General features: G+C 39.7%; 1 protein-coding gene across 1 annotated transcript in view; it reads left to right on the top strand.

The window, feature by feature from the left end:
* Positions 1-23720, top strand: part of Atrnl1 (attractin like 1) — a 542404-nt gene that overhangs the window by 72815 nt on the left and 445869 nt on the right. Inside the window, exons 14-17 of the mRNA XM_048424018.3 lie at positions 5520-5652; positions 17851-18032; positions 21395-21608; positions 23346-23534. Coding sequence (XP_048279975.3) covers positions 5520-5652; positions 17851-18032; positions 21395-21608; positions 23346-23534 — 718 coding nt within the window. The remainder of the gene's footprint in view (positions 1-5519; positions 5653-17850; positions 18033-21394; positions 21609-23345; positions 23535-23720) is intronic.

Here is a 23720-nt window from a genome sequence, read left to right as displayed (position 1 = left end):
CAGAAAGCTCTTGGATTGAAGGTGTGTGCTAGGCCTGAGCCACACCACAGCTAGAAGCAGGGTTTCCAGTAAATAAAGCTATCTTGAGGTTTAGAGTGTGATCAAATATCTTGCAACAATTTCTCTAATAACCAATGATACTTCAGCATAATAAAGTTGTAGGAGTTTATTATAAAATCATAAAACAGGAAAATTTAGTTTTTAGCTCAGTACATTGTACCCTTTTGCTTTTGTACATATTATATTAGTACATAATTTTCAGTCATGCAAATTGATTTAATAGCAAGATGTAATAAAGGTTTGAGTTTTAAAATTTTGCATGACATGTTTATTTTTGAAGTTTAGTTAAATTTTTAGACACTCACATAAGTGGATTATATTAGTGGAAATAAAGATTAAGTAAAATATGACACAGGCTCAAAGGCTTAGTGTTATGGCTAGGATTCTTCAGAGGGACAACTGTAGGGTCACACTCAGGATTGTAGGGAATTGTTTTTGTGATTTTGAAAAGTCCCCGTGTTGTGGGTGTCACCTGTAAACTGAACACACAGGAATGTGGTGAAATTTCAGTAGAAGCATAGAGGCCTGTGAATCGCTAGCACTGCTCATGTAAGACCTGGCCGAGTGTGGGGCAGCTGACATCTCAGTTCCGCCGCAGTTCCTGCTGTCCTCGCAGTTTGTGTTGTTAGAGACATGGGACATCATAGATGGTGTCTGCCCGTGCTGGGATTGTGTGTCAGTTAGCTCATGTGATAGAGACATGGGACATCATAGATGGTGTCTGCCCGTGCAGGGATTGTGTGTCAGTCATCTCATGTGATAGAGACATGGGACATCATAGATGGTGTCTGCCCGTGTTGGGGATGTGTGTCAGTCAGCTCATGTGATAGAGACATGGGACATCATAGATGGTGTCTGCCCGTGTTGGGGATGTGTGTCAGTCAGCTCATGTGATAGAGACATGGGACATCATAGATGGTGTCTGCCCGTGTTGGGGATGTGTGTCAGTCAGCTCATGTGATAGAGACATGGGACATCATAGATGGTGTCTGCCCGTGTTGGGGATTGTGTGTCAGTCAGCTCATGTGATAGAGACATGAGACATCATAGATGGTGTCTGCCCGTGTTGGGGATGTGTATCAGTTAGCTCATGTGATAGAGACATGAGACGACATAGATGGTGTCTGCCCGTGTTAGGGATTGTGTGTCAGTTAGTTCATGTGATAGAGACATGGGACATCATAGATGGTGTCTGCCCGTGTTGGGGATGTGTGCCAGTCAGCTCATGTGATAGAGACATGGGACATCATAGATGGTGTCTGCCCGTGTTGGGGATGTGTGCCAGTCAGCTCATGTGATAGAGACATGGGACATCATAGATGGTGTCTGCCCGTGTTAGGGATTGTGTGTCAGTTAGCTCATGTGATAGAGACATGAGACATCATAGATGGTATCTGCCCGTGTTGGGGATGTGTGTCAGTCAGCTCATGTGATAGAGACAAGAGACATCATAGATGGTGTCTGCCCGTGTTGGGGATGTGTATCAGTTAGCTTATGTGATAAAGACATGAGACGACATAGATGGTGTCTGCCCGTGTTGGGATTGTGTGCCAGTCAGCTCATGCAAGTGTCACTCTCTGTAGCATGGTAATAAAAACCCAGAGGCAGATACTGGGGGTTCAACCTGGGGATCAGAGAAGCAAAGCAGCCAAGCCACTAGAGAGCTCTTACCTGTATGAAATCTTCAGATTGAGAAGAGAGCGAGTTCTTATCTCCTCAGGCCTTGTATTCCTCTCTAGTGCTGGGATTAGCGGCGTGTGACTCCCTAGTACTGGGATAAAAGTTGTGAGCTACCACTGCCTGGCCTCTAGTGGCCTTCAGGCGGGCTGTATTTAGAATACATAATGAAGTATCACTGTAACTCTCACTTGGCCATCCTCACAGCCATGCCAGTCTGTCCGCAACCCCTGCCCGAGTCAGACTGGCACACTATTAGCTGTCACATAATTAAAGTGGAGAAAACTGTTTGTTAAAGATTTCAAGAAAATTTTAACATTTTTGATACCTTTAAATTAGTTTTTGTTTAGAGATTATTTTTATCTGTTCAATTGCAACATCAAAACATTGTAAGCTGCATGATTTATAAGAAATAAGTGTTTATTTCCCCTCCTGTGTGAAGGCTCCATCACTGGGACTCAGCCGCACCCCCGTGTCCTCGCTTCACACTGTCACACCGGGGACTTGGATGTCAGTTGGTGAATTTGGGGGTATAAACACTCAGTCCATACTGTCGTTGACCATTTTCTCCAGCAAGGTCACGCCTCCTAATTGTTGCCACCCTCAGTGGGTCTCTGGGGGCCATTTTCTTTCAAGTCACCACAAAGCCTTTTAAATTTTTGTGTGTGTATGTATATATTTAGATAACTATACTGGGGCTGGAGAGATGGATGGGTGGTTAAGAACACTGTGTGTTCCTCCAGAGGACCCAGGTTTAATTTCCAGCACTCACATGGCAGCTCACAACTGTCTGGAATCCCAGTTCCAGGGGATCCGACATCCTCAAACAGAAAATTATGCACATGAAATAAAAATAAATAAATAAAAATGTAAAAAGAATAATAAAAAGAAATAGATAACTATACTTGCATCTGAGAAATTAAATTATGTAAATTGCTCACGAGCATTTGTCTTATATTGCATCCCTTTGCTTGATTTTATTTTTGACGATGTGTTCTCCAGGAGTGACTTGGATGACATAGTATGAGTGAGCAGATGGTGCTCTCCCATAATTTAGAATTCTGTTGTAATGCATCTTTCAGGCTTTCATCAGAGTGTGTCTGGTGAGTAAGCCAGACTGAATGCTAATGGACACCTAGAGTTCTAGGGTAATTTAGTCAGATTATGAGCAGTGATGTCCTATTTCATTATTTAGCCATATATTGCAAGCTGCATATTTGGGCACTAATGGATCAGAAATCTGTTTGCTTTTCATGGATTTACGTTTTGCATTTATGACTAAATAGATCAAGGATTGTAACAGTAACGGTTCCTCTCCATTGCCTGATCACTGATGTGCCTTTGGGTCATTAGGTGAGCAGTGTGAGTTGTGATGGAGACAGCCCTCAGCTTTATCCTCTCACTGATCCTTGTGCTATATGTGACTAAAACAGAACCTCATCTTCCCTTGTTATTCCCGTCAAAGAATGGTCTGTTAGCGAGGAGCACAGAGTCATCAAGTGTGGGCTCTAACATGTGTGTTAATGAGTAGCATGGAGTCACCAAGTGTGGGCTCTAACGTGTGTTAGCGAGGAGCACGGAGTCACCAAGTGTGTGCTCTAACACGTCTATTAGCGAGGACCTGTGGAGTCAGCAAGTGTGGGCTCTAACGTGTGTTAGTGAGGAGCACGGAGTCACCAAGTGTGTGCTCTAACACGTCTGTTAGCGAGGACCAGTGGAGTCAGCACGTGTGGGCTCTAACATGTGTTAGCGAGAAGCACGGAGTCACCAAGTGTGGGTTCTAACACGTCTGTTAGTGAGGAGCACGGAGTCACCAAGTGTGGGCCCTAATGTGTGTTAGTGAGGAACAGTGCAGTCACCCAAGTGTGGGCTCTAACACGTGTGTTAGTGAGGAGCACTTCAGTCTTGGAGGCGACTGTAGTGTCTTTTAAATATTTATTTTGTGCTGACTGGTTTTGTGTTAACTTAACACAAGTTGGTATCATTTTGGAGCGGGAACCTCAAATGAAGAGATATCCCTACCACATAGCCTCTGAGAAAACCTGCAGTGTGTTTCCACGATTGATGGTTGATGTGGGAAAGTCCTGCTCACTGTGAGTGTTCCCACTCTTGGGATGGTCATTCTGGACGCTATAAGAAAGCAGGCTAAGCAATCTTTGAGGAACAAGCCAGTAAGCACTCTTCCTTGATGGCCTCTGCTTAGTTCCCTGCCTGACTTCCTTTGCTGATGGACCAAGGTGGGCACATGCAAGCCCAAATAATCCCTTTCCTTCCCAGGTTGCTCTTGGCCACGGTGTTTTATCCAAGGAATAAAAACCTTAGCTAAAACACTCACGTGCCTGTGTGTGCATGTGTATATGTGTGTGTCAGTCAGAGGGCAGTGTGCAGAATCTGTTCTTTTCTTCCTCTGTCTGTGTTCTGAGGATTGAACTAAGACCGTGTTTACTGAACCATCTCACATTCCATAGTGCATTTTATAAAGGAAGTACAATATTTTATCAATAAATATTTGGTGTGTGGCATTAAACTACCTAAAATATTTGTAAGATATTAATATGAGCTAGTTGTAGCACTAGTGACTGAAAATTAGCATGACCTGTCGTATAGAAGGAAGTTGATGTAAGAAGTTCTCTTTCTAGACACTAAGAAGATTGGCTGTGTTGCTCAAAATTGTAATTAAGTCCATTCCAGTATTTTCCTGATACATGCATTTAGTCACTGAATGTCTCATGCTCCCACCTTTAAAGTTTGTATTCATGAGTAGTTTTTAATCAGACAGTTGTGTTTTTCTGTTATGAAATAGCCAGTCATAGGTGTTATTTTTCAATATTGATCCCGAGCCTTTAACTTCTCATTGCTAAAATTAGTAGAAATATGGTTTTGTGATGTAGTAAGATTTTTAAAAAAGTAACATTGCAGTTTTCTTTGTAGTCTATGAAGGAAGTATAGCATTCACAGGGAGACATTAAGTGGTTACACCCATTATTAGTTTAAATCATTATAATAATTTCTCTTTTCATATTGTAAAAGATTTGAAACTGTTTTGCTAGTTATACAGCTTCATTTTCATTAGGAATAGAATCATTTCATGCTGTTAGTAGACTGTGAATCCACGCACTTACTTAGAGATTTGTTTTCAGATGCATTAAAAGTTTTCCTTTTCAAATTTCAAATTACTTAATTTCCTCAGTATTCTCCAATTTTCAGAACTTATTAAAATTCTAGGAACAGCAGTTTGCTGTCTTAAATGAAAAAAATACAGGCAAACAAAATTCATGAGAGTTCGTTTAAGCAAAGAACAATTCGTGAATTATATGGCATGCCTCCTGAACCGTCAGAGACTCAGGGAACTCTGACAAAAGACTTAGAGGCAAAACAAATAAGCAGTAAGAACCACAGGAAAATCCAAGTGATCTATGCAGAAACAGCTTAGTTTGTTACAGTGGCATTTGCCTTAGATGGACACGGCCATTGGCATGCTGTAATTGATAAAACTTGCTTGCTGTGGTTACCTCAGACTTAATGTCTGTTAAAGGATGTTCTGATCAGTATATATTGCTCACACACTAAGTTATATTGTGGCTTACCATGTGAAACAGTAGATTTAAGTCAAATTCAATTGAACAATAATGCAATAATTAAGAGAAATTACAATTCAGTAGAATTGGGTTTAGAGATATAAGCATTTTAAAGTTCAACAGGGGCTTAAAATTTTGTGATGTTTAAGAATCCTTGTTTGCTCAGTTGTGAAAAGTAACATGTTTTGTCTTTCAATTCTCTAGTCTGTCAGAAACTACACCAAATGCCATGTACGGAATGAACAAATCTGCAACAAACTCACAAGCTGTAAAAGCTGTTCACTGAACCTGAACTGCCACTGGGATCAGCGGCAGCAGGAATGTCAGGCTTGGCCAGGTAAATAGTTCATGATTTCATGAATGAGGTTTTTACTCTGTAGACGATATTAATATTATCATTTATGGGTATAACAGAAAGTCATCAGGAGTTATTTTAATAACTGTCCATTAAGCAAGATAATAATAGGGGATTCTCCCCTGGCGCCTCTGACTTGTCTGGGTATAGGTTCTCGGACCAGTAATGGTGCCAAGTATGGCTTTTATCTTGCGGAGTGGGACGTAGATCCAACCAGGACGTGGTTGGTCAGCCCTGTGCTCCAACCAGGACGTGATTGGTCAACCCTGTGCTCCAACGAGGATGTGATTGGTCAGCCCTGTGCTCCAACGAGGATGTGATTGGTCAGCCCTGTGCTAGTCATGCTCACTGTTGTACCAGGGTCTCTTGTGCTGGACACTCATTTCTGTAACTAGAAGAGGGCACAGTTTTGTAGTGATATCTCATTTGTATTTTAATAAATAAAGCTTGCCTGGGGATCAGGAAAGTAAAACAACACCGTTGGTCAGCCTTACATTACCAGGCAGTGATGACACACACCTTTAATCCCAGTAGCCGCACTAGTTTGCCATAGAAACCAGGAGTTAGTGGTGCACACCCTTAATCCCAGAACTAGAGAGGATTAAAAAATGGGAGGAGACAGCTCTCAGGCTCAGTCTCATTCTGAGATTCCTGGAGGCAGGATCTCCATTTTGGACTGAGGTAGAGGTAAGAGCCAGTGGCTAACTATTTTGCTTTTCTGACCTTCAGGTTGAATTCCAATTTCTGTCTCTGAGTTTTTATTAATTATGCATCAAATTGGTGCCCAACATGGGTCCTGAACGCATGACTTTGGGATTAAGAGTCCCATGCTCTACCAATAAACAATAATTAAAAATGAATTGATTTAAATTTATATATTCATTTGAGTATGTTTTAAATGCTTTACATTGGATTGGTCTTTTGCATATTGAAATTTGGGATTAATTTTGTTAAAACATATTGCACAAACATTTCTAGTCTTGTTTAAGGTATTGTACCTATACATTTCATTTTAACAATGTAATGCAAATTTCTAGTCCTTGAAAATTATTTTTACTGTTTAGTATAATAGGGAAATATAGGTTAGTAGTTAATCACCTAGTATAACCAAACTTATAGTCACATTAGGTATAATTTCAAGGTCAAACAAAGCACATTTTAGATAGACAGGTCATCTTCAAACACTTCAGAGATCTATAGAACATGGCATTTAAGATGTTTTAATAACCTAGGTTCTTCTTCTTTTTTATGACAATGAGACATGTCTGCTCCTGGCAGCACCAAACTACTTCAGAGAAGATAATGGGCATCGAAGAAACTCCACATGGAGTTTACTTTCTTTGTGGCAAAAGTAAATCACTGGTCAAGAAAGTACCCTTGCCTCAACTGCTGACAGTATGCTGTCCTAATTAGACATGCAGGACACAAAAAAGAGTGATTGCCAAAACATTGTCAAGACAAGGAGGAACAGCCCTTCAGAATATCCTGCTTCACAGAAAAGTCTGTTGGATATGCTAGGCCTGTAGGCCGAAGATGGATGCCCCAATGTTGCAGAAGAACTTTGGGTGACTGTCCAGGCAGCCAGCTGTTTCTGTCATTACATTTTTTGGAAGTTGCTTGCTTGCACTTCCTGCTTACTCAGTTAATATTATTTCCTTCTTGGGTCTCTGAGGGAGTTGAAGACTAGATAGATATAATTTTCATTGTTTACCTGATGCAAAAAGCAAGTTATGACAGGAAGTAAATTAGGTTCAAAACTTTGGTCTCACCAAGATAGTATAAATGTGGAGTATTTTCTCTGAATTTGTCAAATGAAAATGGACTAGACATTGTTGATGTATTTATTGCCTGTATATATTGTATATAGTTATTGTACTTATTGTATATAGTTTTCTTATATTAATTATAGCCTTCTCTTTTATTTTAAACATAAAGAGGAAATATAGTGGTTTTTCATTTGTATTTTAATAAATAAAACTTGCCTGAGGATCAGAAAAGTAAAACAGCCACACTGGCCAACCTTACAGACAGGGCAGCAATGTCACACACCTTTAATCCCAGGAGCCACACTAGCTTGCCATAGAAACCAGGAGGTAGCAGTGCACACCCTTAAATTTCAGAACTAGAGAGGATTATAAAATTGGAGGAGATAGCTTTCAGGCTCAGTCTCATTCTGAGATTCCTGGAGACAGGATCACCATTTTGGACTGAGTCTGGGGTAAGAGCCAGTGGCTTGCTGTTTGCTTTTCTGACCTTTAGGTCGAAACCCAATTTCTGTCTCTGAGTATTTATTAATCATGCATTGTAGTTGGATATGGTTGACGGTTACTTTTTTCCTATGGTAGTGCGTGTAGTACATTCTAGAGCTAGACTAATGAAAGCTAGCCAGTAGAGTTGAGTTAATTTTCTGGGGTTTAAATGACTCAAGAATGTGGAGTCTTCAACAGTAGGGTTTTCCTGTCAAGTTCTGGAGCATAATGAAGAGCAATGACAATCCTATACTGTTTGGGGGTCAGTGGGACCTCCCTGGCCAACAACTCCAAAAGAAGTAATGTTACAAGGAGACTGCTTGTTCATCCTGGCTGCCCGGCTAGTTTAGCCCTGAAATAATCATGTAGAAACTGTATTAATTAAAACACTGCTGGCCCATTAGCTCTAACTTCTTATTGGCTAACTCTTACATATTAATTTAACACATTTCTAGTAATCTGTATTTCACCACATGGCAGTGGCTTACTGGGTAAAATTTCCAGCATCAGTCTCCTGTGGATTCATGGCATCTCTCCTTCTCTGCCTTCTTCCTCCCAGCATTCTGTTTAATTTTTCCCACCTACCTAAGTTCTGCCCTTTCAACAGTCCCAAAGCAGTTTCTTTATTAACCAATGAAAGCAACACAAAGACAGAATGACCTCCTACACCAAAGTAACCATTTCTTACACTGGGCTTTTTATTTGTTAGCTTCTGGTCAGTAGTAAGGACATTGTTACCCTGCCATGGGATAATACTTTTGTACCCCGTAAAGATTTGTCACTTGATTAGTTTAATAAAATGCTGATTGGCCAGTAGCCAGGCAGGAAGTATAGGCGGGGTGACCAGACTAGGAGAATTCTGGGAAGAGAAAAGGCTCTATCTGCAGTCACCAGCCATATGGAGAGGAAGCAAGATGAGAATGCCTCACTGAGTAAGGTGCCAAGCCATGTGGCTAAACATAGGCAAGAATTATGGGTTAATTTAAGATGTAAGAGCTAATTAATAATAAGCCTGAGCTAATAGGCCAAACAGTTTATAATTAATATAAGCCTCTCTGTGTTACTTGTGATTGAATGGCTGCAGGACCAGGTGGGACAGAAACTCTGTGTTATATTACCCCACTTAAGGGTAACTTCGTTTAGCTATGTGTGCATATGTCTCTCTGTGTGTGTGTGTGTGTGCATAGGACTTTTTTAAAAAAGGTTTTTAATGTTATTTATCCACCTCCAAACTCTCTCCTCTAATCTACCCTTCACCTCTTACCTCAATAAAACCCTTCCTCCTCCATTTTCGTCTGTAAGCCTTATATTTCAGTGAGCACTGTCTCCCTTCACTGAAAGCCTCTCCTCAAGACCCCTTAGTAACTACTGACCTCTATGGGACTTCCAAAAGCAACACATATATCTCAAGACTTAAAGATAATATCCACAAATAATATTTGTCTTTCTGGAACTGGTTACCTCGTTGAAAATGACTGTTTCCAGCTCCATCCCTTTACTTGTGACTTTCATTTTTCTTAATGCCCAAATAATATGCTGTAGTGTAAATGTACCACATTTTCATTACACATCCATCAGCTGGTGAACTTCTAGGCTCTTTCTGTTTACCGGACATTGTGAGAAGAGCAGCAATGAGCATGCGAGAGTAGGTATTTCTCGAGCAGGATGTGGGATCTTTGAGTGCTTTCCCGAGACTGGTGTAGCTGGGTCATTTGGTAGTTCCCTTTAGCTTTCTGAAGAGCTGCTGCCCTGAATTCCTCAGTGACTACATCAGTGTCCCTTTCCCTCATATATACTATATACCAACGTTTGTCGTCTTTTCATTGTTTAAAAACTATTTTTCCCTTTTTAACCATAGCTATTCTGACTGTGATAAGAGGATATCTCAAAGTAGTTTGGATTTGTATTTTCTCTGATGTCTAAGGATGTTGAACATTTAAAAAACTGTTTCTCAATTGTTTACTTCTTATCTTTACAGAATTTTGTTTAGTTGAATGCCATGGTTTGTAATTGGGTTGTTTGTTGTCTTGGTGTTTAATTTGTTGTTTATATATTCCAGATACTAATCTTTTGTTAGAAGTATGGCTAGAAGATTAATTTCTCCTTGGTTGTCTGTCTTGTCACTTGAGTGATGGTGTCCTTTGCTGTACAGAACATTTTTAGTTTTATTAAGTTCATTTGTTAATTGTTGGTTTTAATGTCTACACTATTATGTTTCCCTAGTTTTTCAGTCTGCCATTGGCATATAGGAGGGCTGCTGATAATTGTACATTGGTTTTTATACCTTGCTGCTTTGCTTGACCCGTTTCTCGACTTGTAAGGGGTTTTGAAGAATGTTTTTAGGGTCTTACGCATAAAGTTGCATCGTCAGGGATATTACAACTTCTTCCTGAATCTGCACTCTTGGTTTTCTTCACAGTGTTAAACACATATGGAGAACTGTCTTGACCCTGATTTTAAGTGGAAATGCTTTGAGCTTTCTTGTTTGGTTGTTGTTGGCCGTAGGCTTGCTGCATGTAGCCTTTAGTATGTTGTTGGCTGTATGTGTGCTGCATGTAGCCTTTAGTATGTTGTTGGCTGTATATGTGCAGCATGTAGCCTTTAGTATGTTGTTGGCTGTATATGTGCAGCATGTAGCCTTTAGTATGTTGTTGGCTGTATATGTGCAGCATGTAGCCTGTAGTATGTTGTTGACTGTATATGTGCAGCATGTAGCCTTTAGTATGTTGTTGGCTGTATATGTGCAGCATGTAGCCTTTAGTATGTTGCAGAAAGCTCTTCATCTCTAGCTTCTCCATGACTTTTATTATTAAAGCAATGTAGGATTTTTCAAAGGCTTTTTCTGTATCTACTGAGATGAGATGATTGTGTGGTATCTGTCTTTTAGTTCATATATTAGTTGCTTTCCCATTGATGTAGTAAAATTCCATGGTCACAGAAACTTGTAATAACAGGAGTTTATCTGACTCGTGTTATGCATCTCGTGCAGAGAGATGCGGGTGAATTGTGGCAGGGAGTCATATCAGCAAGACCTGCACATGACAGCAGGGACAGGAATCTGAGGCCTCATGAAAAATCAAGTAAAAGCTCATGAAAGTCAACAATAAACTGAGAGGAAAAAGCTGGATTTATCAGGAGTCTTACTCTTAAAGACCACCCTGCGTGATGTGCTCCCCCCATTGAGGCTGCACTACCTAAATCTCCCCAGAGAGCTCCACCAACTGAGAACCAAGTATTCCCGTATCTGAGCCTTTGGGGTCTTCCTCATTCAAACAGCCACATCCCTTGACTCCCATAGGCTCATGGCAGTATCCTGACACAACATGCATTTAGTTCAACTTTCAAAATCTCTGTGGTCTTTTACATTCTCAACCCTGTTTAAAAGTCCTGTGTGTCTTCTGAGATTCAAGGCTGTCTCTTAACTCTAACCCCTGTAAAAATCACAGAGAAAATTACATTCTCCTATTATATAATTGCATAGAATATATGTACAAGAGGAACAGGGCATAGTGAGGAAATTCAGGACCAGAGCAAGTGCTCAGATGCTGGAGACTGGAAGTCATTTCCCATCTAAACCATCCCAGTGTGAAACCACAAGTAATTCACAGAAGTTTTGCTGTGTGAAGAAAAGTGACTTGGTGTTTCGGATCCTGTAAGACCACAAAGACCACTGCATGTGTGACTTCCGCATGACAAGAAAGCCATTCCATGATAACAGTCCCTAAGTGGTAACAGAGCATCCTGAGGGACTTCTAGATCTAAGCGTGTTATTCACAGTCTGCCAGTTAAGCCTCAGAATATTTGCTATTGGTGAGCTGGAATCCATAAGATCTTTTACTTTGCATGTGAGTTCAAAGCAAATGGTGTAAAGATACACTTCATTCTGTTGATTTTGCTGTGTTGATTGTTTGTTGTGAATTTTACTCTTGGTTTTTTGGGGAGTCTACCAGCCAGCTCCCAAATAAATCACACATGGAGGCTTGTTCTTAGTTTTGAATGCCCAGCCTTAGCTTGGCTTGTTTCTTGCCAGCTTTTCTTAACGTAAATTATCCTTACTATTTGCTTCTGGGCTTTTATCTTTATTTCTGTATATACCCTTCCTTCCTTCTTACTTCGTGACTGTCTGGGTGGTTGGCCTCTGGAGTCCTCCTCTCCTTGTTCTCTTGCTCCTCATTCTCCCTCTTCTATTTATACTCTGTTTGCCTGCTAACTCTACCATCCTTGCTCCTGGCTCACTATTGATCAGCTCTTTATTAGGACCATCAGGTGTTTCAGATAGGCAAAGAATCACTGTTTTACAGTTAATCAAATACAGCATAAACAAAAGTAACACGTTAAAATAATAGTCCCCAACATTTCCCCTTTTGTTCGTTCTAAACAAAATGAAAAGTTTTAACCTTAACATTGTAAGACTTATACAATAAGAACAATTATGAAGTAAAGATTACATTGACAATGTACTGAATTGCAATTCATTTGTGTTTAGTAAATTAAAAAAACCACTCCATAATCTAGCCTATCTTAGAAATCCAAAATTTTATACCTAAATAACTTGCTCTCATATCTAAGAAAAACTTCAACTATAGCCATCTATTCTTCAACTCCACAAAAGGCACCAGAAGGATATACTATTGAAATATACAAAACATGCATTGCAAATTACTTCCAAAAACTCTAGAAATGACAGATGATGGAGGAGGGCTAATTGTCTATGTGTTGCTTTCATTGGTTAATAAAGAAACTGCCTTGGCTTTTGATAGGACAGCAGCTTAGATAGGTGGAGTAAACAGAACAGAATGCTGGGAGGAAGAAGGCAGTGAGGCAGTCGCCATGACTCTCCTCTCCGAGACAGATATAGGTTAGAATTCTCCTGGTAAGCCACCACCTTGTGGTGCTACACAGGTTATTAGAAATGGGTTAGATTAATATGTAAGAGTTAGCCAATAAGAGGCTACAGATAATGGGCCAAGCAATGTTTAAAAGAATACAGTTTCTGTGTAATTATTTCGGGTGTAAGCTAACTGGGATCTGGGTGGCGGGAAAGCAGCCCGCCGTTCCTTCTACAGACAGACATATCTGACTGCCTGGATAGTCACCCAAAGTTCTTCTGAAACATTGGGGCACCCATCTTCAGGCTACAGGCTGATAGTATCTGGTAGACTTTTCAGTGAAGCAGAAAATTTGAAAGATTGGCCCACCTATATTGGGAAGTCACTTTCCTCTGTGTCCTGTAGAATGTCTGACAGATTCTTCTGTGAAGCAGGAACCCTAAATAACCATCCCACCTTGTTTTGGCAATGTCTGAGGCAGTCATTCTACTGTGGGTCCTGCATGTCTGGTCTGCACAGCATATAGTCAGCAGTCAAAGGCAAGAGCAGTTTCTTTGCTCCGTGGCTAACCTTGCCACAATGACAGCAAACTCCATAAGGAGTTATTTCAGTGCCCCTATTGTCTTTGAAGTAAATTGGTGCTGCCCGGATCAGATGTGTCTCATTGTTATGAAAAGCCCTAAATTGACAAAACATTTTAAATGCATATTTTGTAGGCCTTTGAAAGGTTTCAAGATCTTCTATCTGTCTATCTAAAATATATCTTTATATGATCTGGAAAACATACCTAGTTTATCTACAAATTTGATTGTTATAAATGACTAACCATTGATCTGTGTTTCTTGATTGTCCCATATAGTTTTTAATAATAGCTTTTAAAACTAGAACTTTATCTTACAATTTTAAATGAACTGCGTAGGTATACTATCTTAAGCAAGAATAGAAACATATATACAACATGTGGTAACAAAAATTACCTTAAATTTGTATCACTATACAAAAGTCTTTCAAACAAGAGTGAAAAATATATACAGTGTTAACACAATTGACTTTGAATTTGTATTCATAATATCAAAATCCATGCCCATGCAAAATATGTGATTAATAGTTGTCTTTTTATCCTGTATTCCTGTATTCCCCTAAATATAACAAGCATCCATGACCCACAATATAACCAAAGACCATCCACACTTTCTCTTGGAAATGTGGATGTTCTGTTCTCTAGATTGCTTTCTGCTGAATATGGCCAAAGTATTTTTAGGGTCCCAGAGAGAAGATTTGAGATAATGGCCAAGTTCTGAGAAGACCAGTTATAACTTTTGTTGATAGATATCACCTGTCAATTTTCAGGGGGGTCTTCCCTGATCAAATCAGATCCAAATCAACCTAAAACAAATTCCCAAACTCTTCTTTCCTGTGGGAATAAAAGCAAAACCACTTCTCCAAAGTGTTTTTGATTTCCATTTGACAAATACATTTCTTGAGGTTTTTTGTTTTTTTTTTTAACTTTAGGCATTCTTAAAGTATATAGACTGGTTTATTTCTACAGTCCTTCTTTCAATTTTAGGTCTCTTAGTGGCTGTCCTTTGCTTTTCAGCAATCAAAAAATTCAAAAATCAACATAGTTCTCTACAGCATCCAGACTCCCTGTGTTTCCCATCTCTACGTGGCTTTTCTCTTTTACATTACTTTTTCTCTTTACAGGTTTTATTATTTTTAATGGATTTATTTTTTTCTGTAATGGGTCTGTACCCATTTTCTTTATCTCTTAAGCATCACACATTGTAAAACACACTGGAACCTATTCAGAGGTTTTCTCATCTGGATCTCTTTCACTCCTGTCTCAACCGTTTTTGACCACAGGAGTAAACTTTAGAGTGCTAATCTACACCTGGATCCTTCAAGTGCTCATTAGGCTGACTCAGCCCACTCTCGAGAGGTGGGGGCTGGTTTGAAAGCCAAGTCTGAAGCTTACAGCCTGGTTGGAGGTTCCTGACTGAGAATTGCATTAAACCCTTCCAGAATGCCAGTGCTTGCGCTGTGGCAGGCATTTTTACTACATTTTTGTCTGCATCGAAAGTACCTGCCACTCAAGGGCTCACCAGTAAGACATGAACTATTAAAGGAGCCTCATTTCTTTTTTTCCAACTTTCTGGGGCTCTAGATGGATTTTCGAGCCCCACTATGGAATGCCAGAATGTTGTGGAATATTTTACTCTTTTTTCTTTCTTAGGGACCCACCAGCCAACTCCCAAATGAATCACACACAGAAGCTTATTCTTACTTATGAATTCCCAGCCATAGCTCGACTTCTTTCTTGCCAGCTTTTCTTCACTTACATAATCCTGATCACCTATTGCTCTGGACTTTATCTTCCTGTATTCCTGTATTTCTTCTTTCTTCACGGCTGACTGGGTGGCTGGGTGACTGGTCCCTGACCTCCTCCTCTCCTTGTTCTCTTTCTCTCCTCCAGATTTCTCCTCCTATTTATCCTCTCTGTCCGCCAGCCCCGCCTATCCTTTCTCCCGCCTCGCTGTTGGCCTCAGCTCTTTATTAGACCAGCAGGTGTTTCCGACAGGCACAGTAACACGGCTTCACAGAGTTAGCAGCATGAGCAAAGTCACACACCTGAGAGTAATATTCCCCAACAACTGTGGGCTCTTCTAAGGCTATGAAGCCCAGCTTCTTAAACTCTAGTTTTATTGGGTCACATTGGTTATAATGGGGTTTAGAAAATTTGACAAGCAAAAGTTTTTTGAGTACCAGGCAACCAAAATTAGGTAGAAAACAAATGCTTAATGAATCTGAAATGTTTTTGGCAACATCTTTATTAAATCCTGTGACTTCATGGCAGCCTGGGTTCTGTGTTTGCTTTGCCTGTACATGCTAGCGTGTGATGCCAGAGATGCTCTGTGAGACACTGTGCTCAGAATCAGGATCATTGTGTGTTATAAACTGTATTGTTTCTATTGTATGTACAAAGTTCTATAACAGAAACATAATGATTTAATTACAGTGTTTTAAATGTTTGTCCATTGTAATTTCTCAGCATGTCAGTTTTAAATTAGTATTTCTTTTCATTGTATTGTGTTTGAATGCTCCATTTAAAAACTACTGTTTGAATGCTGGCTTTTCATAAAAAGTTGGTAATAAACTTTGATATTAGAACAGAATTTGTAACAATTTCTGAATTGTCCTTAAACATCCTTCTGCCATTTTGTTCTACATAATTATGAGAAGTGGTGTTCTCAACAGTGATGATTACAAGATTAAAATAGCTGTTAATGCTGAAAAACATGGAAAATGTTGTATCCCAGTAGATCAGATATTCAGTTAAGATTTAATTCTTGATGTAAAAACAGCCTAATGTCTGTCTCATTAATATGAAAATTTGTTTTTGCCTTTCATTAACGGCTAAATTATATCTCAAAAGTTTTTTTAAAATAAGATTTGATATATTATCAGTAACTGTTTAATTTATAGACCTGTTTTCTTTACCTATACACCTAAGGCTACTCTAGTTTTTTTCTAAGCAAAAAGAACTTGGATTAGTTGTATGCTGCTAAGACAAAATACCACAACCAAAGGCAGTTTGAGGAGAAGGATTTGTTTTGTCTCATGGTTCCAAAGGGTGTTAATCCATAACAGCAGGGAAGGCATGGCCACAGGCATCAGGAGATGGCTCCTGTCTGTAGAAGCAGACAGGAGAGTCCTTGTAAGACGTCTTCTTCAGTTAGCACACAAACTCAGTTGACTGAATGCAGAGGCAGATATGAAAAAACAGTGTCATTATGTCTCATATTAGCAAGATTTGTAGAAAGCTAAAACAAAGCTACAAAACTAGTTTGTTTTAAATTTGATTTGTGAAATAAAAATAAATCCCTTATATTAAGTTTTATCCCCACCCTGATTTGATTATGAAAAATTAAGTATGTATGGCATAGAAAAACTTGACAAAGACACCCATGTCCCACACTGAAGAAGCTTAGTGTGTCTTCCTTATCATCTTTAAAACTGATGGTTGTGTCCCCTGTTTCCCTCCATTCTCCGTGTCCCATTTCCCTCCATTCACCGTGTCCACTATTCCCCTTCATTCTCCGTGTCCACTGTTTCCCTCCATTCTCCGTGTCCACTGTTTCCCTCCATTCTCCGTGTCCACTGTTTCCCTCCATTCTCCGTGTCCACTGTTTCCCTCCATTCTCCATGTCCACTGTTTCCCCCCATTCTCCGTGTCCCATTTCCCTCCATTTCCGTGTCCACTGTTCCCCTTCATACTCTGTGTCCACTGTTTCCCTCCATTCACCGTGTCCACTGTTCCCCTTCATTCTCTGTGTCCACTGTTTCCCTCCATTCTCCGTGTCCACTGTTTCCCTCCATTCTCCGTGTCCCATTTCCCTCCATTCTCCGTGTCCACTGTTTCCCTCCATTCTCCGTGTCCACTGTTTCCCTCCATTCTCCGTGTCCCATTTCCCTCCATTCTCCGTGTCCACTGTTTCCCTCCATTCTCCGTGTCCCATTTCCCTCTATTCTCCGTGTCCACTGTTTCCCTCCATTCTCCATGTCCACTGTTTCCCTCCATTCTCCGTGTCCACTGTTTCCCTCCATTCTCCGTGTCCCATTTCCCTCCATTCTCCGTGTCCACTGTTTCCATCCATTCTCCGTGTCCACTGTTTCCCTCCATTCTCCGTGTCCACTGTTTCCCTCCATTCTCTGTGTCCACTGTTTTCTTCCATTCTCCATGTCCACTGTTTCCCTCCATTCTCCGTGTCCACTGTGAAAAACAATGAGGGTCACCCAGATCTTCCTACACCATTACATAAATTTATTGAAATGTTTAAAAAATAAATATTAATTTAGAATAATAGATTGAAGTCTCACCACAGATAGGGTTTTCTGTGAAGTAGAACATCTTCACTTTGTTTGAGGACACTATTGGTACATCTATGTAAACAATCCACAGGGGATGTGTCTCCATATCCCTGAAATCCCTGATGTTTCAAGTGAGGTCCCCAGGCATCTCTAAGGTAAGATGCGCTGATGAATGGATAAAAACCATACCTTTGTATGAGAAATTAAGATGCAGTTCTTTTCTCTTTACCTAGCTCACCTTTGTGGAGAGGGCTGGAATCATGTTGGGGATGCCTGTCTTCGAATCAACTCCAGTAGAGAAAGTTACGACAATGCAAAGCTTTATTGCTATAATCTCAGTGGAAACCTTGCTTCTCTGACAACTTCTAAGGAGGTGGAGTTTGTGTTGGATGAAATACAGAAGTACACACAGCAGGTAAGCCCTTTACACGACGGACACATGCAGTGATTCATGATCTGTGGAAATGATTTCTTTTTTGTCTTTTAAAGTAAATGTCTACCTGAAGGATGGACAGATACTTTCTAATTAAACACATGAAAACCGGCTGTTGTACTGGATAGTCCACTGCTGTATGAAATCCAGAGATGCAGTAAGGTCCTCTTCTCAGAAGGTGCTGTACAGAAAGACACAAGAGCAGTTGTTCTTGAGTGTGGTGACTGCGGTGGTGGGTGCACTCGGGGTGCTTTGTGAAGATCAGGAGGGACAGCTCATGGAGTCGTCAGGGAGAAAGGCCGTAGGCAGCCCTCGCTGCCTTGGAGACATTTATAAGGAAGTCAGGAAGGCCCTACCGGTTGTGCTCTTGTTTTGAAGAGCTTCCAGCATGGCGGACGGTGTGCACACCGCGTGTGCTAGCGGGCTGGGGAGACGTTTCGATACTTATACCTTAGAAAGCGGTAACAGCCTTTTAAAGTAAAGTCTTATGGTGAATATATGGAACGTTCAGATGAGATCTGTGCTTTTCTTTTTCTTGTGATGTTAGGGGCTTGCAATACATGTACTTGACGGTTTACCACTCCACACACGAAGATTAGAGCTCCTGGAATCCTGTCACCCCATAAGCATCTGATTTGCACACTCAGGTCTTTGAATTTCAGGAGCACTGGAATTTATCCTTAAAGCTCTGCTGATTTTCCTGTGTTTAGCATCAGTTATTCTTGGCGGCTACAGAATCGCCACAAATCTGGTCATTTGATTTCTGTATTTTAAGACTTGTACTCCTGATCTCTGCGGTCTGTTACGGTAATCCATGAGGAGTGGACATTAGACTCAGATTTTCTGGGTTGCTGAGTCACGTCATAAAAATATTTTGTTTTCTCAGAAACAACTTTTCATAGGATTTCGAAGTGGAAACTTCAAGGTGACATTTTATTAGGCACATCTTTATATAAAATGAATTATATCCTGAGTCATTGCCGGTGCACAGGCTTAAGATAACCCTTCCTTGGCCAATAAAAATCGGCAAATTCATTCACTTTAAAGAGATATCTTGGGTCAAATGATCATTTACTTATCGGAAATGGCTAATGAAATGTTACAATGATTTATGGTGTGGTGCAGGAAATTTTCATAATACAGTAATTTATCTCTCACTTTCAGCCGCCTGTCTGGCTCATTTACTGAGTGATAGTTACGTTAAATGTTTTATCACTGGCTTCATTTTTGCGTCTCTTCCTTTTCTTTCAGATTCTTATCATGATGAGTTAGGGAGTAATATTTCATTTTAAATGGCTTTTCTTTGCTGTAGATAGGAAGTCGAGGACGCGTCCTGTGACATGGAGCACATGTTAATGTGAAATCTGTGTTGGATTGATTATCTGACTGGTGCTCTTATAAAGCATGATTTAAAAGTCAGATTTTTGTTATCTAAATATCTCTCAGACAAATGTGTCAAACATATAATTCTAATATGGAGTATCATGCTTAATTTTATAATCAGAAGCACTGTTAAGCCTACCTCTGTCTCAGCATTATTCTAGATAGTATAAAATAATTTGTGTTCTAAGAACTTTATCAAATTTTATTAATTGCTATGTGTGCTATACTCTTTTGGCAATATGACATATTATCCAAAGGAAAATTCATAAGGTATTTTAATTTTATCCGAAAAATATCTATTGAGTATTTGAAATTTGTAATTCATTATATTTATACACTTAAAAATTTAAAGGTTTGCCAGAACTGCTTAACAGAGAAACCTTGTCTTGAAAGAACAAAACAAAGCAAAAAAAAAAAAAAAAAAAAAAAAAGCAAGCAAACAAACAAAAAAGGTCTGTGGCCTGTGGCTAACTTAACCTCTTTAGGAAATTTCTTTTGTACAGCATGAATGCCATGTGTAAATACTTAATTTATGTTGTTAGAAATAAGATGTAGTGGTATTTTTCTCTGTATTATGTTGCATATGTAAAAGAATTAAGAATGATTTTTTGAAGCAATTTTCCATCATAGTGATTATTAAGTAGCTTAGTGATTTAGAAGATATATTATCATGTGTTTAAATAGAGGTTTTTATAATCTAATAGAACAGTGGGACTTGGTTTTAGAATATATGTTTGCTTTTAAATAATGATTAAAGTAAATTATATGAATATAGAATCAATTTTGAGTTCATGCTAAATTTGATGATCAATGAGGCTATTAAGAATAGTTATGTGGCTTTTGTCAATATGTATTTATCGGATTTTTAATGTGGTCATTAGACTTTGTCTATGACATAGATGACGTCAGTTTTCTTAAAACTTTATTAAAGTTTGACCAGTGGGGAAATCCCAGATGGGGCATCTTGTGAGCTCTTTATTCAGAATCCATACAGATATGTTAATTTTGTTTTTTTGTTTATGAACAGTGCGAATTTTGGATTTATCTTAAATCCATAACTGATAAAACCTGATTAAATGTGATAGTATCAGTTATAGCAGCAGTGGTGTGTTAAACATTGACATTTCTCCTCTTTACTTTGGTGTTTTTTTCCTCTCTCTCTTTCTCTATCATCTATCTATCATCTCTGTCTGTCTGTCTGTCTGTCTATCTACCTACCTAACCATTCTATCTCTCTATCATATATCTATGTATCTATCTATCCATCCACCATCTATCTATCATCTGCCTTTCTCTCTTTCAACTATCTATCTATCTATCTATCTATCTATCTATCTATCTATCTATCTATCTTATCTAATCTATCCATCCATCGCATCAATCCTGTCTATCTCTCTATCATCTCTATCATCTATCTATCTATCTAATCTACCTTTCTATCATCTATTTCTCTATTTCTCTATATCTCTATCATCTGTCTGTCTGTCTGTCTGTCTATCTATCTTTCTTACTATCTCTCTATCTCTCTATCTATCACATATCTATATCATCTGTCTGTCTGTCTGTCTGTCTATCTATCCATCTGTTTATTTGAGGTAGGATTTTGCTGAGCACCCCTGGCTGGCCTGGACTTCTCTGTGATGACCAGCCTGTCTTTGCCTCCTAGATGCTGGGGTTGAGGACAGTCTATATCCCCATTTTATAGGAGCGTAAAAATAAACAAGGGCTGAAAACAATCACCCAAGTTATAGCTAAGCTGAAAGTCCCGTGCTTTCAAAGTAGTCCTGTGATCTCCGTCTTCCTCTAGATGACCCTGAAATCTCCATAGGAAGTAAAGGGATTAGGAAGGTGGCTGTAGGGTCCTCACATGTGTGTTTAAGGGTAGTGACCTGCTTGTTGGGCAGTGTCATGTAGTAGTCTTACTTCTGACACTTTCCACGCCTGCGTCCTGTTGTCCACAGAAAGTGTCACCGTGGGTAGGCTTACGCAAGATCAACATTTCCTACTGGGGATGGGAGGACATGTCTCCCTTTACAAACACGACGCTGCAGTGGCTTCCTGGCGAACCAAATGATTCCGGATTCTGTGCTTATCTAGAGAGGGCTGCAGTGGCAGGACTGAAAGCAAACCCTTGTACGTCTATGGCGGATGGCCTCGTCTGTGAAAAGCCTGTTGGTAAGTAGCTGCACCTGCCTTCTGTGTTCTCTTCAGCCTGCTGCCCAGGCTTCCTCTCCAGAGTGCAGGAACTTGTTGAGCCTTTTGGAATATTCATCCCTCATACCAATGTTTATTTATATACCCAAGTTGTTCTTTTACTGAGCTTAGCATTAACTTGTAATGGGGAAAGTTTATTTTTGCATATTTTCTTAAATTTTCTTTATTCTTTTACAAAAAATTTAAGAATTTATTTACTCTGCTTTGTGGATGAGTGTTTTGCTTGCATATATGACTGCGCACCATGTGCATACTCGTGGAGGTCCAATACTTAGAGAGGGTCCAATCCCCTGGAACCAGAGTTTCAGATGGCTGTGAGCTGTTTTAATCAACTGTAAATGTACGTTAATGTGGTATTAAGTATGTCCCATTGTTTTGCAGTCATCACTACCATTTCTGTAAAACTTAGTTTATTTTGCAAAATTAAAACTATTCGGTTTGTTGAGACAGCGTTTGTCAGTGTAACACTGGCGGTCCTGGATCTCACTCATGCTGGGATTAAAGGTGGCACCACCACCACCCGGCATAACTCTTTATTATTTCAAACAAAACATTTCTTACCCTTTGAGACCCCTGGAGAACAGCATCTCTCTGTTTCAGTGAACTTGATACTTTGGGTATTTCATGTTTGGAGACTCACTGCTTCATCCTTCTGTGAGTTCCCTGTTCCCTTAGGAGAATGTCTTCAGAGTTTATTCATGCGTAATGAATGCTGGTCCAAAGTATTTATAGGTCACATTTTATTTTTCTGTTCATCCTCTGGTGGATGCTGTGGTTCCTTTTAGCTGTGTAGAATGAAGTTGCTCTGACTGTGAGCATATAAATATCTTCACTTTTTGGCCATTTCTTTGGGTACATAGTGAATATAGATTTGATTGTCATCTAAAAGTTCTAGGTTTAGTATTTCAAAGATTTGCTTCGCTTTCCCACAGAGATTGCACCATGTTAGTCCCTGCTGGCCGCGTGCTTTCCAGTTTTCCAACAGCGCCAATAGTTGCTATATTATTTGTGAAAATGACCATCATCCTTATGTGTATGATAAATTCTGTATTTTTGTGTTATGATTTTATCATAAGTTGTATATTTTCACTTGTTCATACCAAAGACACAGCCACAGGACATTTGCTTAATTAAGATGTGGAGCGTTTATGGAGAAACTGTGGCTGGGTGGGTAAGTCTGGTTATGCATTGTTGAGACAATAGAAAAAGAAACTCTCACATTAGAGGATTGCTTGCAATTTTAAAAACTGTACACTTTATACTTTATAAAGAATTAAAAATAAAGGGATTATGTGTTTTAAAATTCAGTACTAAATTATTTCACTTATCAACTTTTTAAAAAACTCATTTTTCTTATATAATGCTTCAGTCTGCTCAACTGACTCTTTTAAAAAATAGCAAAGCGGACAAAACCCAAGCACTTGTGTTAGAATAAAATTCCCAGAGGCCTGAAGAGGCGGCTGAGTGGATCAGACACTGGCTGCTCTTCCAGAGGACCGGATTTGATACTCAGAACCCACCCGGCAGCTTGTCCAGGGGACTCTGATGCCCTCCTCCTTTGGCTCCTGCAGGCACCAGGCATACCTGTAGAGACATCTGTGCATGAGGCACAGCACCCATACACATAGTGAAAAGTAGAGATTAACTTTAAAAATAAAGTTACCAAAGGGAATAATTGCAGCTATTGATTTATTCCAGTCAGTCCAAATCAAAATGCAAGGCCATGCAAGAAGCCCTGCTCTCTGCGCACCTCTTGCTCCAACTGCACCAGCAACGGCATGGAGTGCATGTGGTGTAGCAGCACAGAGCGCTGCGTGGACTCCAACGCCTACATCATCTCCTTCCCGTACGGGCAGTGTCTGGAGTGGCAGACGGCCACCTGCTCCCGTGAGTATGGGTGGAAAGAAGTTTGACCTTTGAGGGCACTTAAAATAATGGGGAACACACTATCAAAAGCTAAAATCTATTTGTGCTATCAGCCTCTGATTTTCAGTATGTGTTCATTTTGAATTTCCTGTGATATTACCATTTTGCCACTAGGTGTGACCCGTATCCTGAATCCTGAGCGTAATG

The sequence above is a fragment of the Myodes glareolus genome, chromosome 7 (genome assembly GCF_982192425.1).
Source record: "Myodes glareolus chromosome 7, mMyoGla1.1, whole genome shotgun sequence".
Lineage (NCBI taxonomy): Eukaryota > Metazoa > Chordata > Mammalia > Rodentia > Cricetidae > Myodes > Myodes glareolus.
Note: the sequence above shows the minus strand (reverse complement) of the source record. Positions and strands in the feature narration are given on the sequence as shown.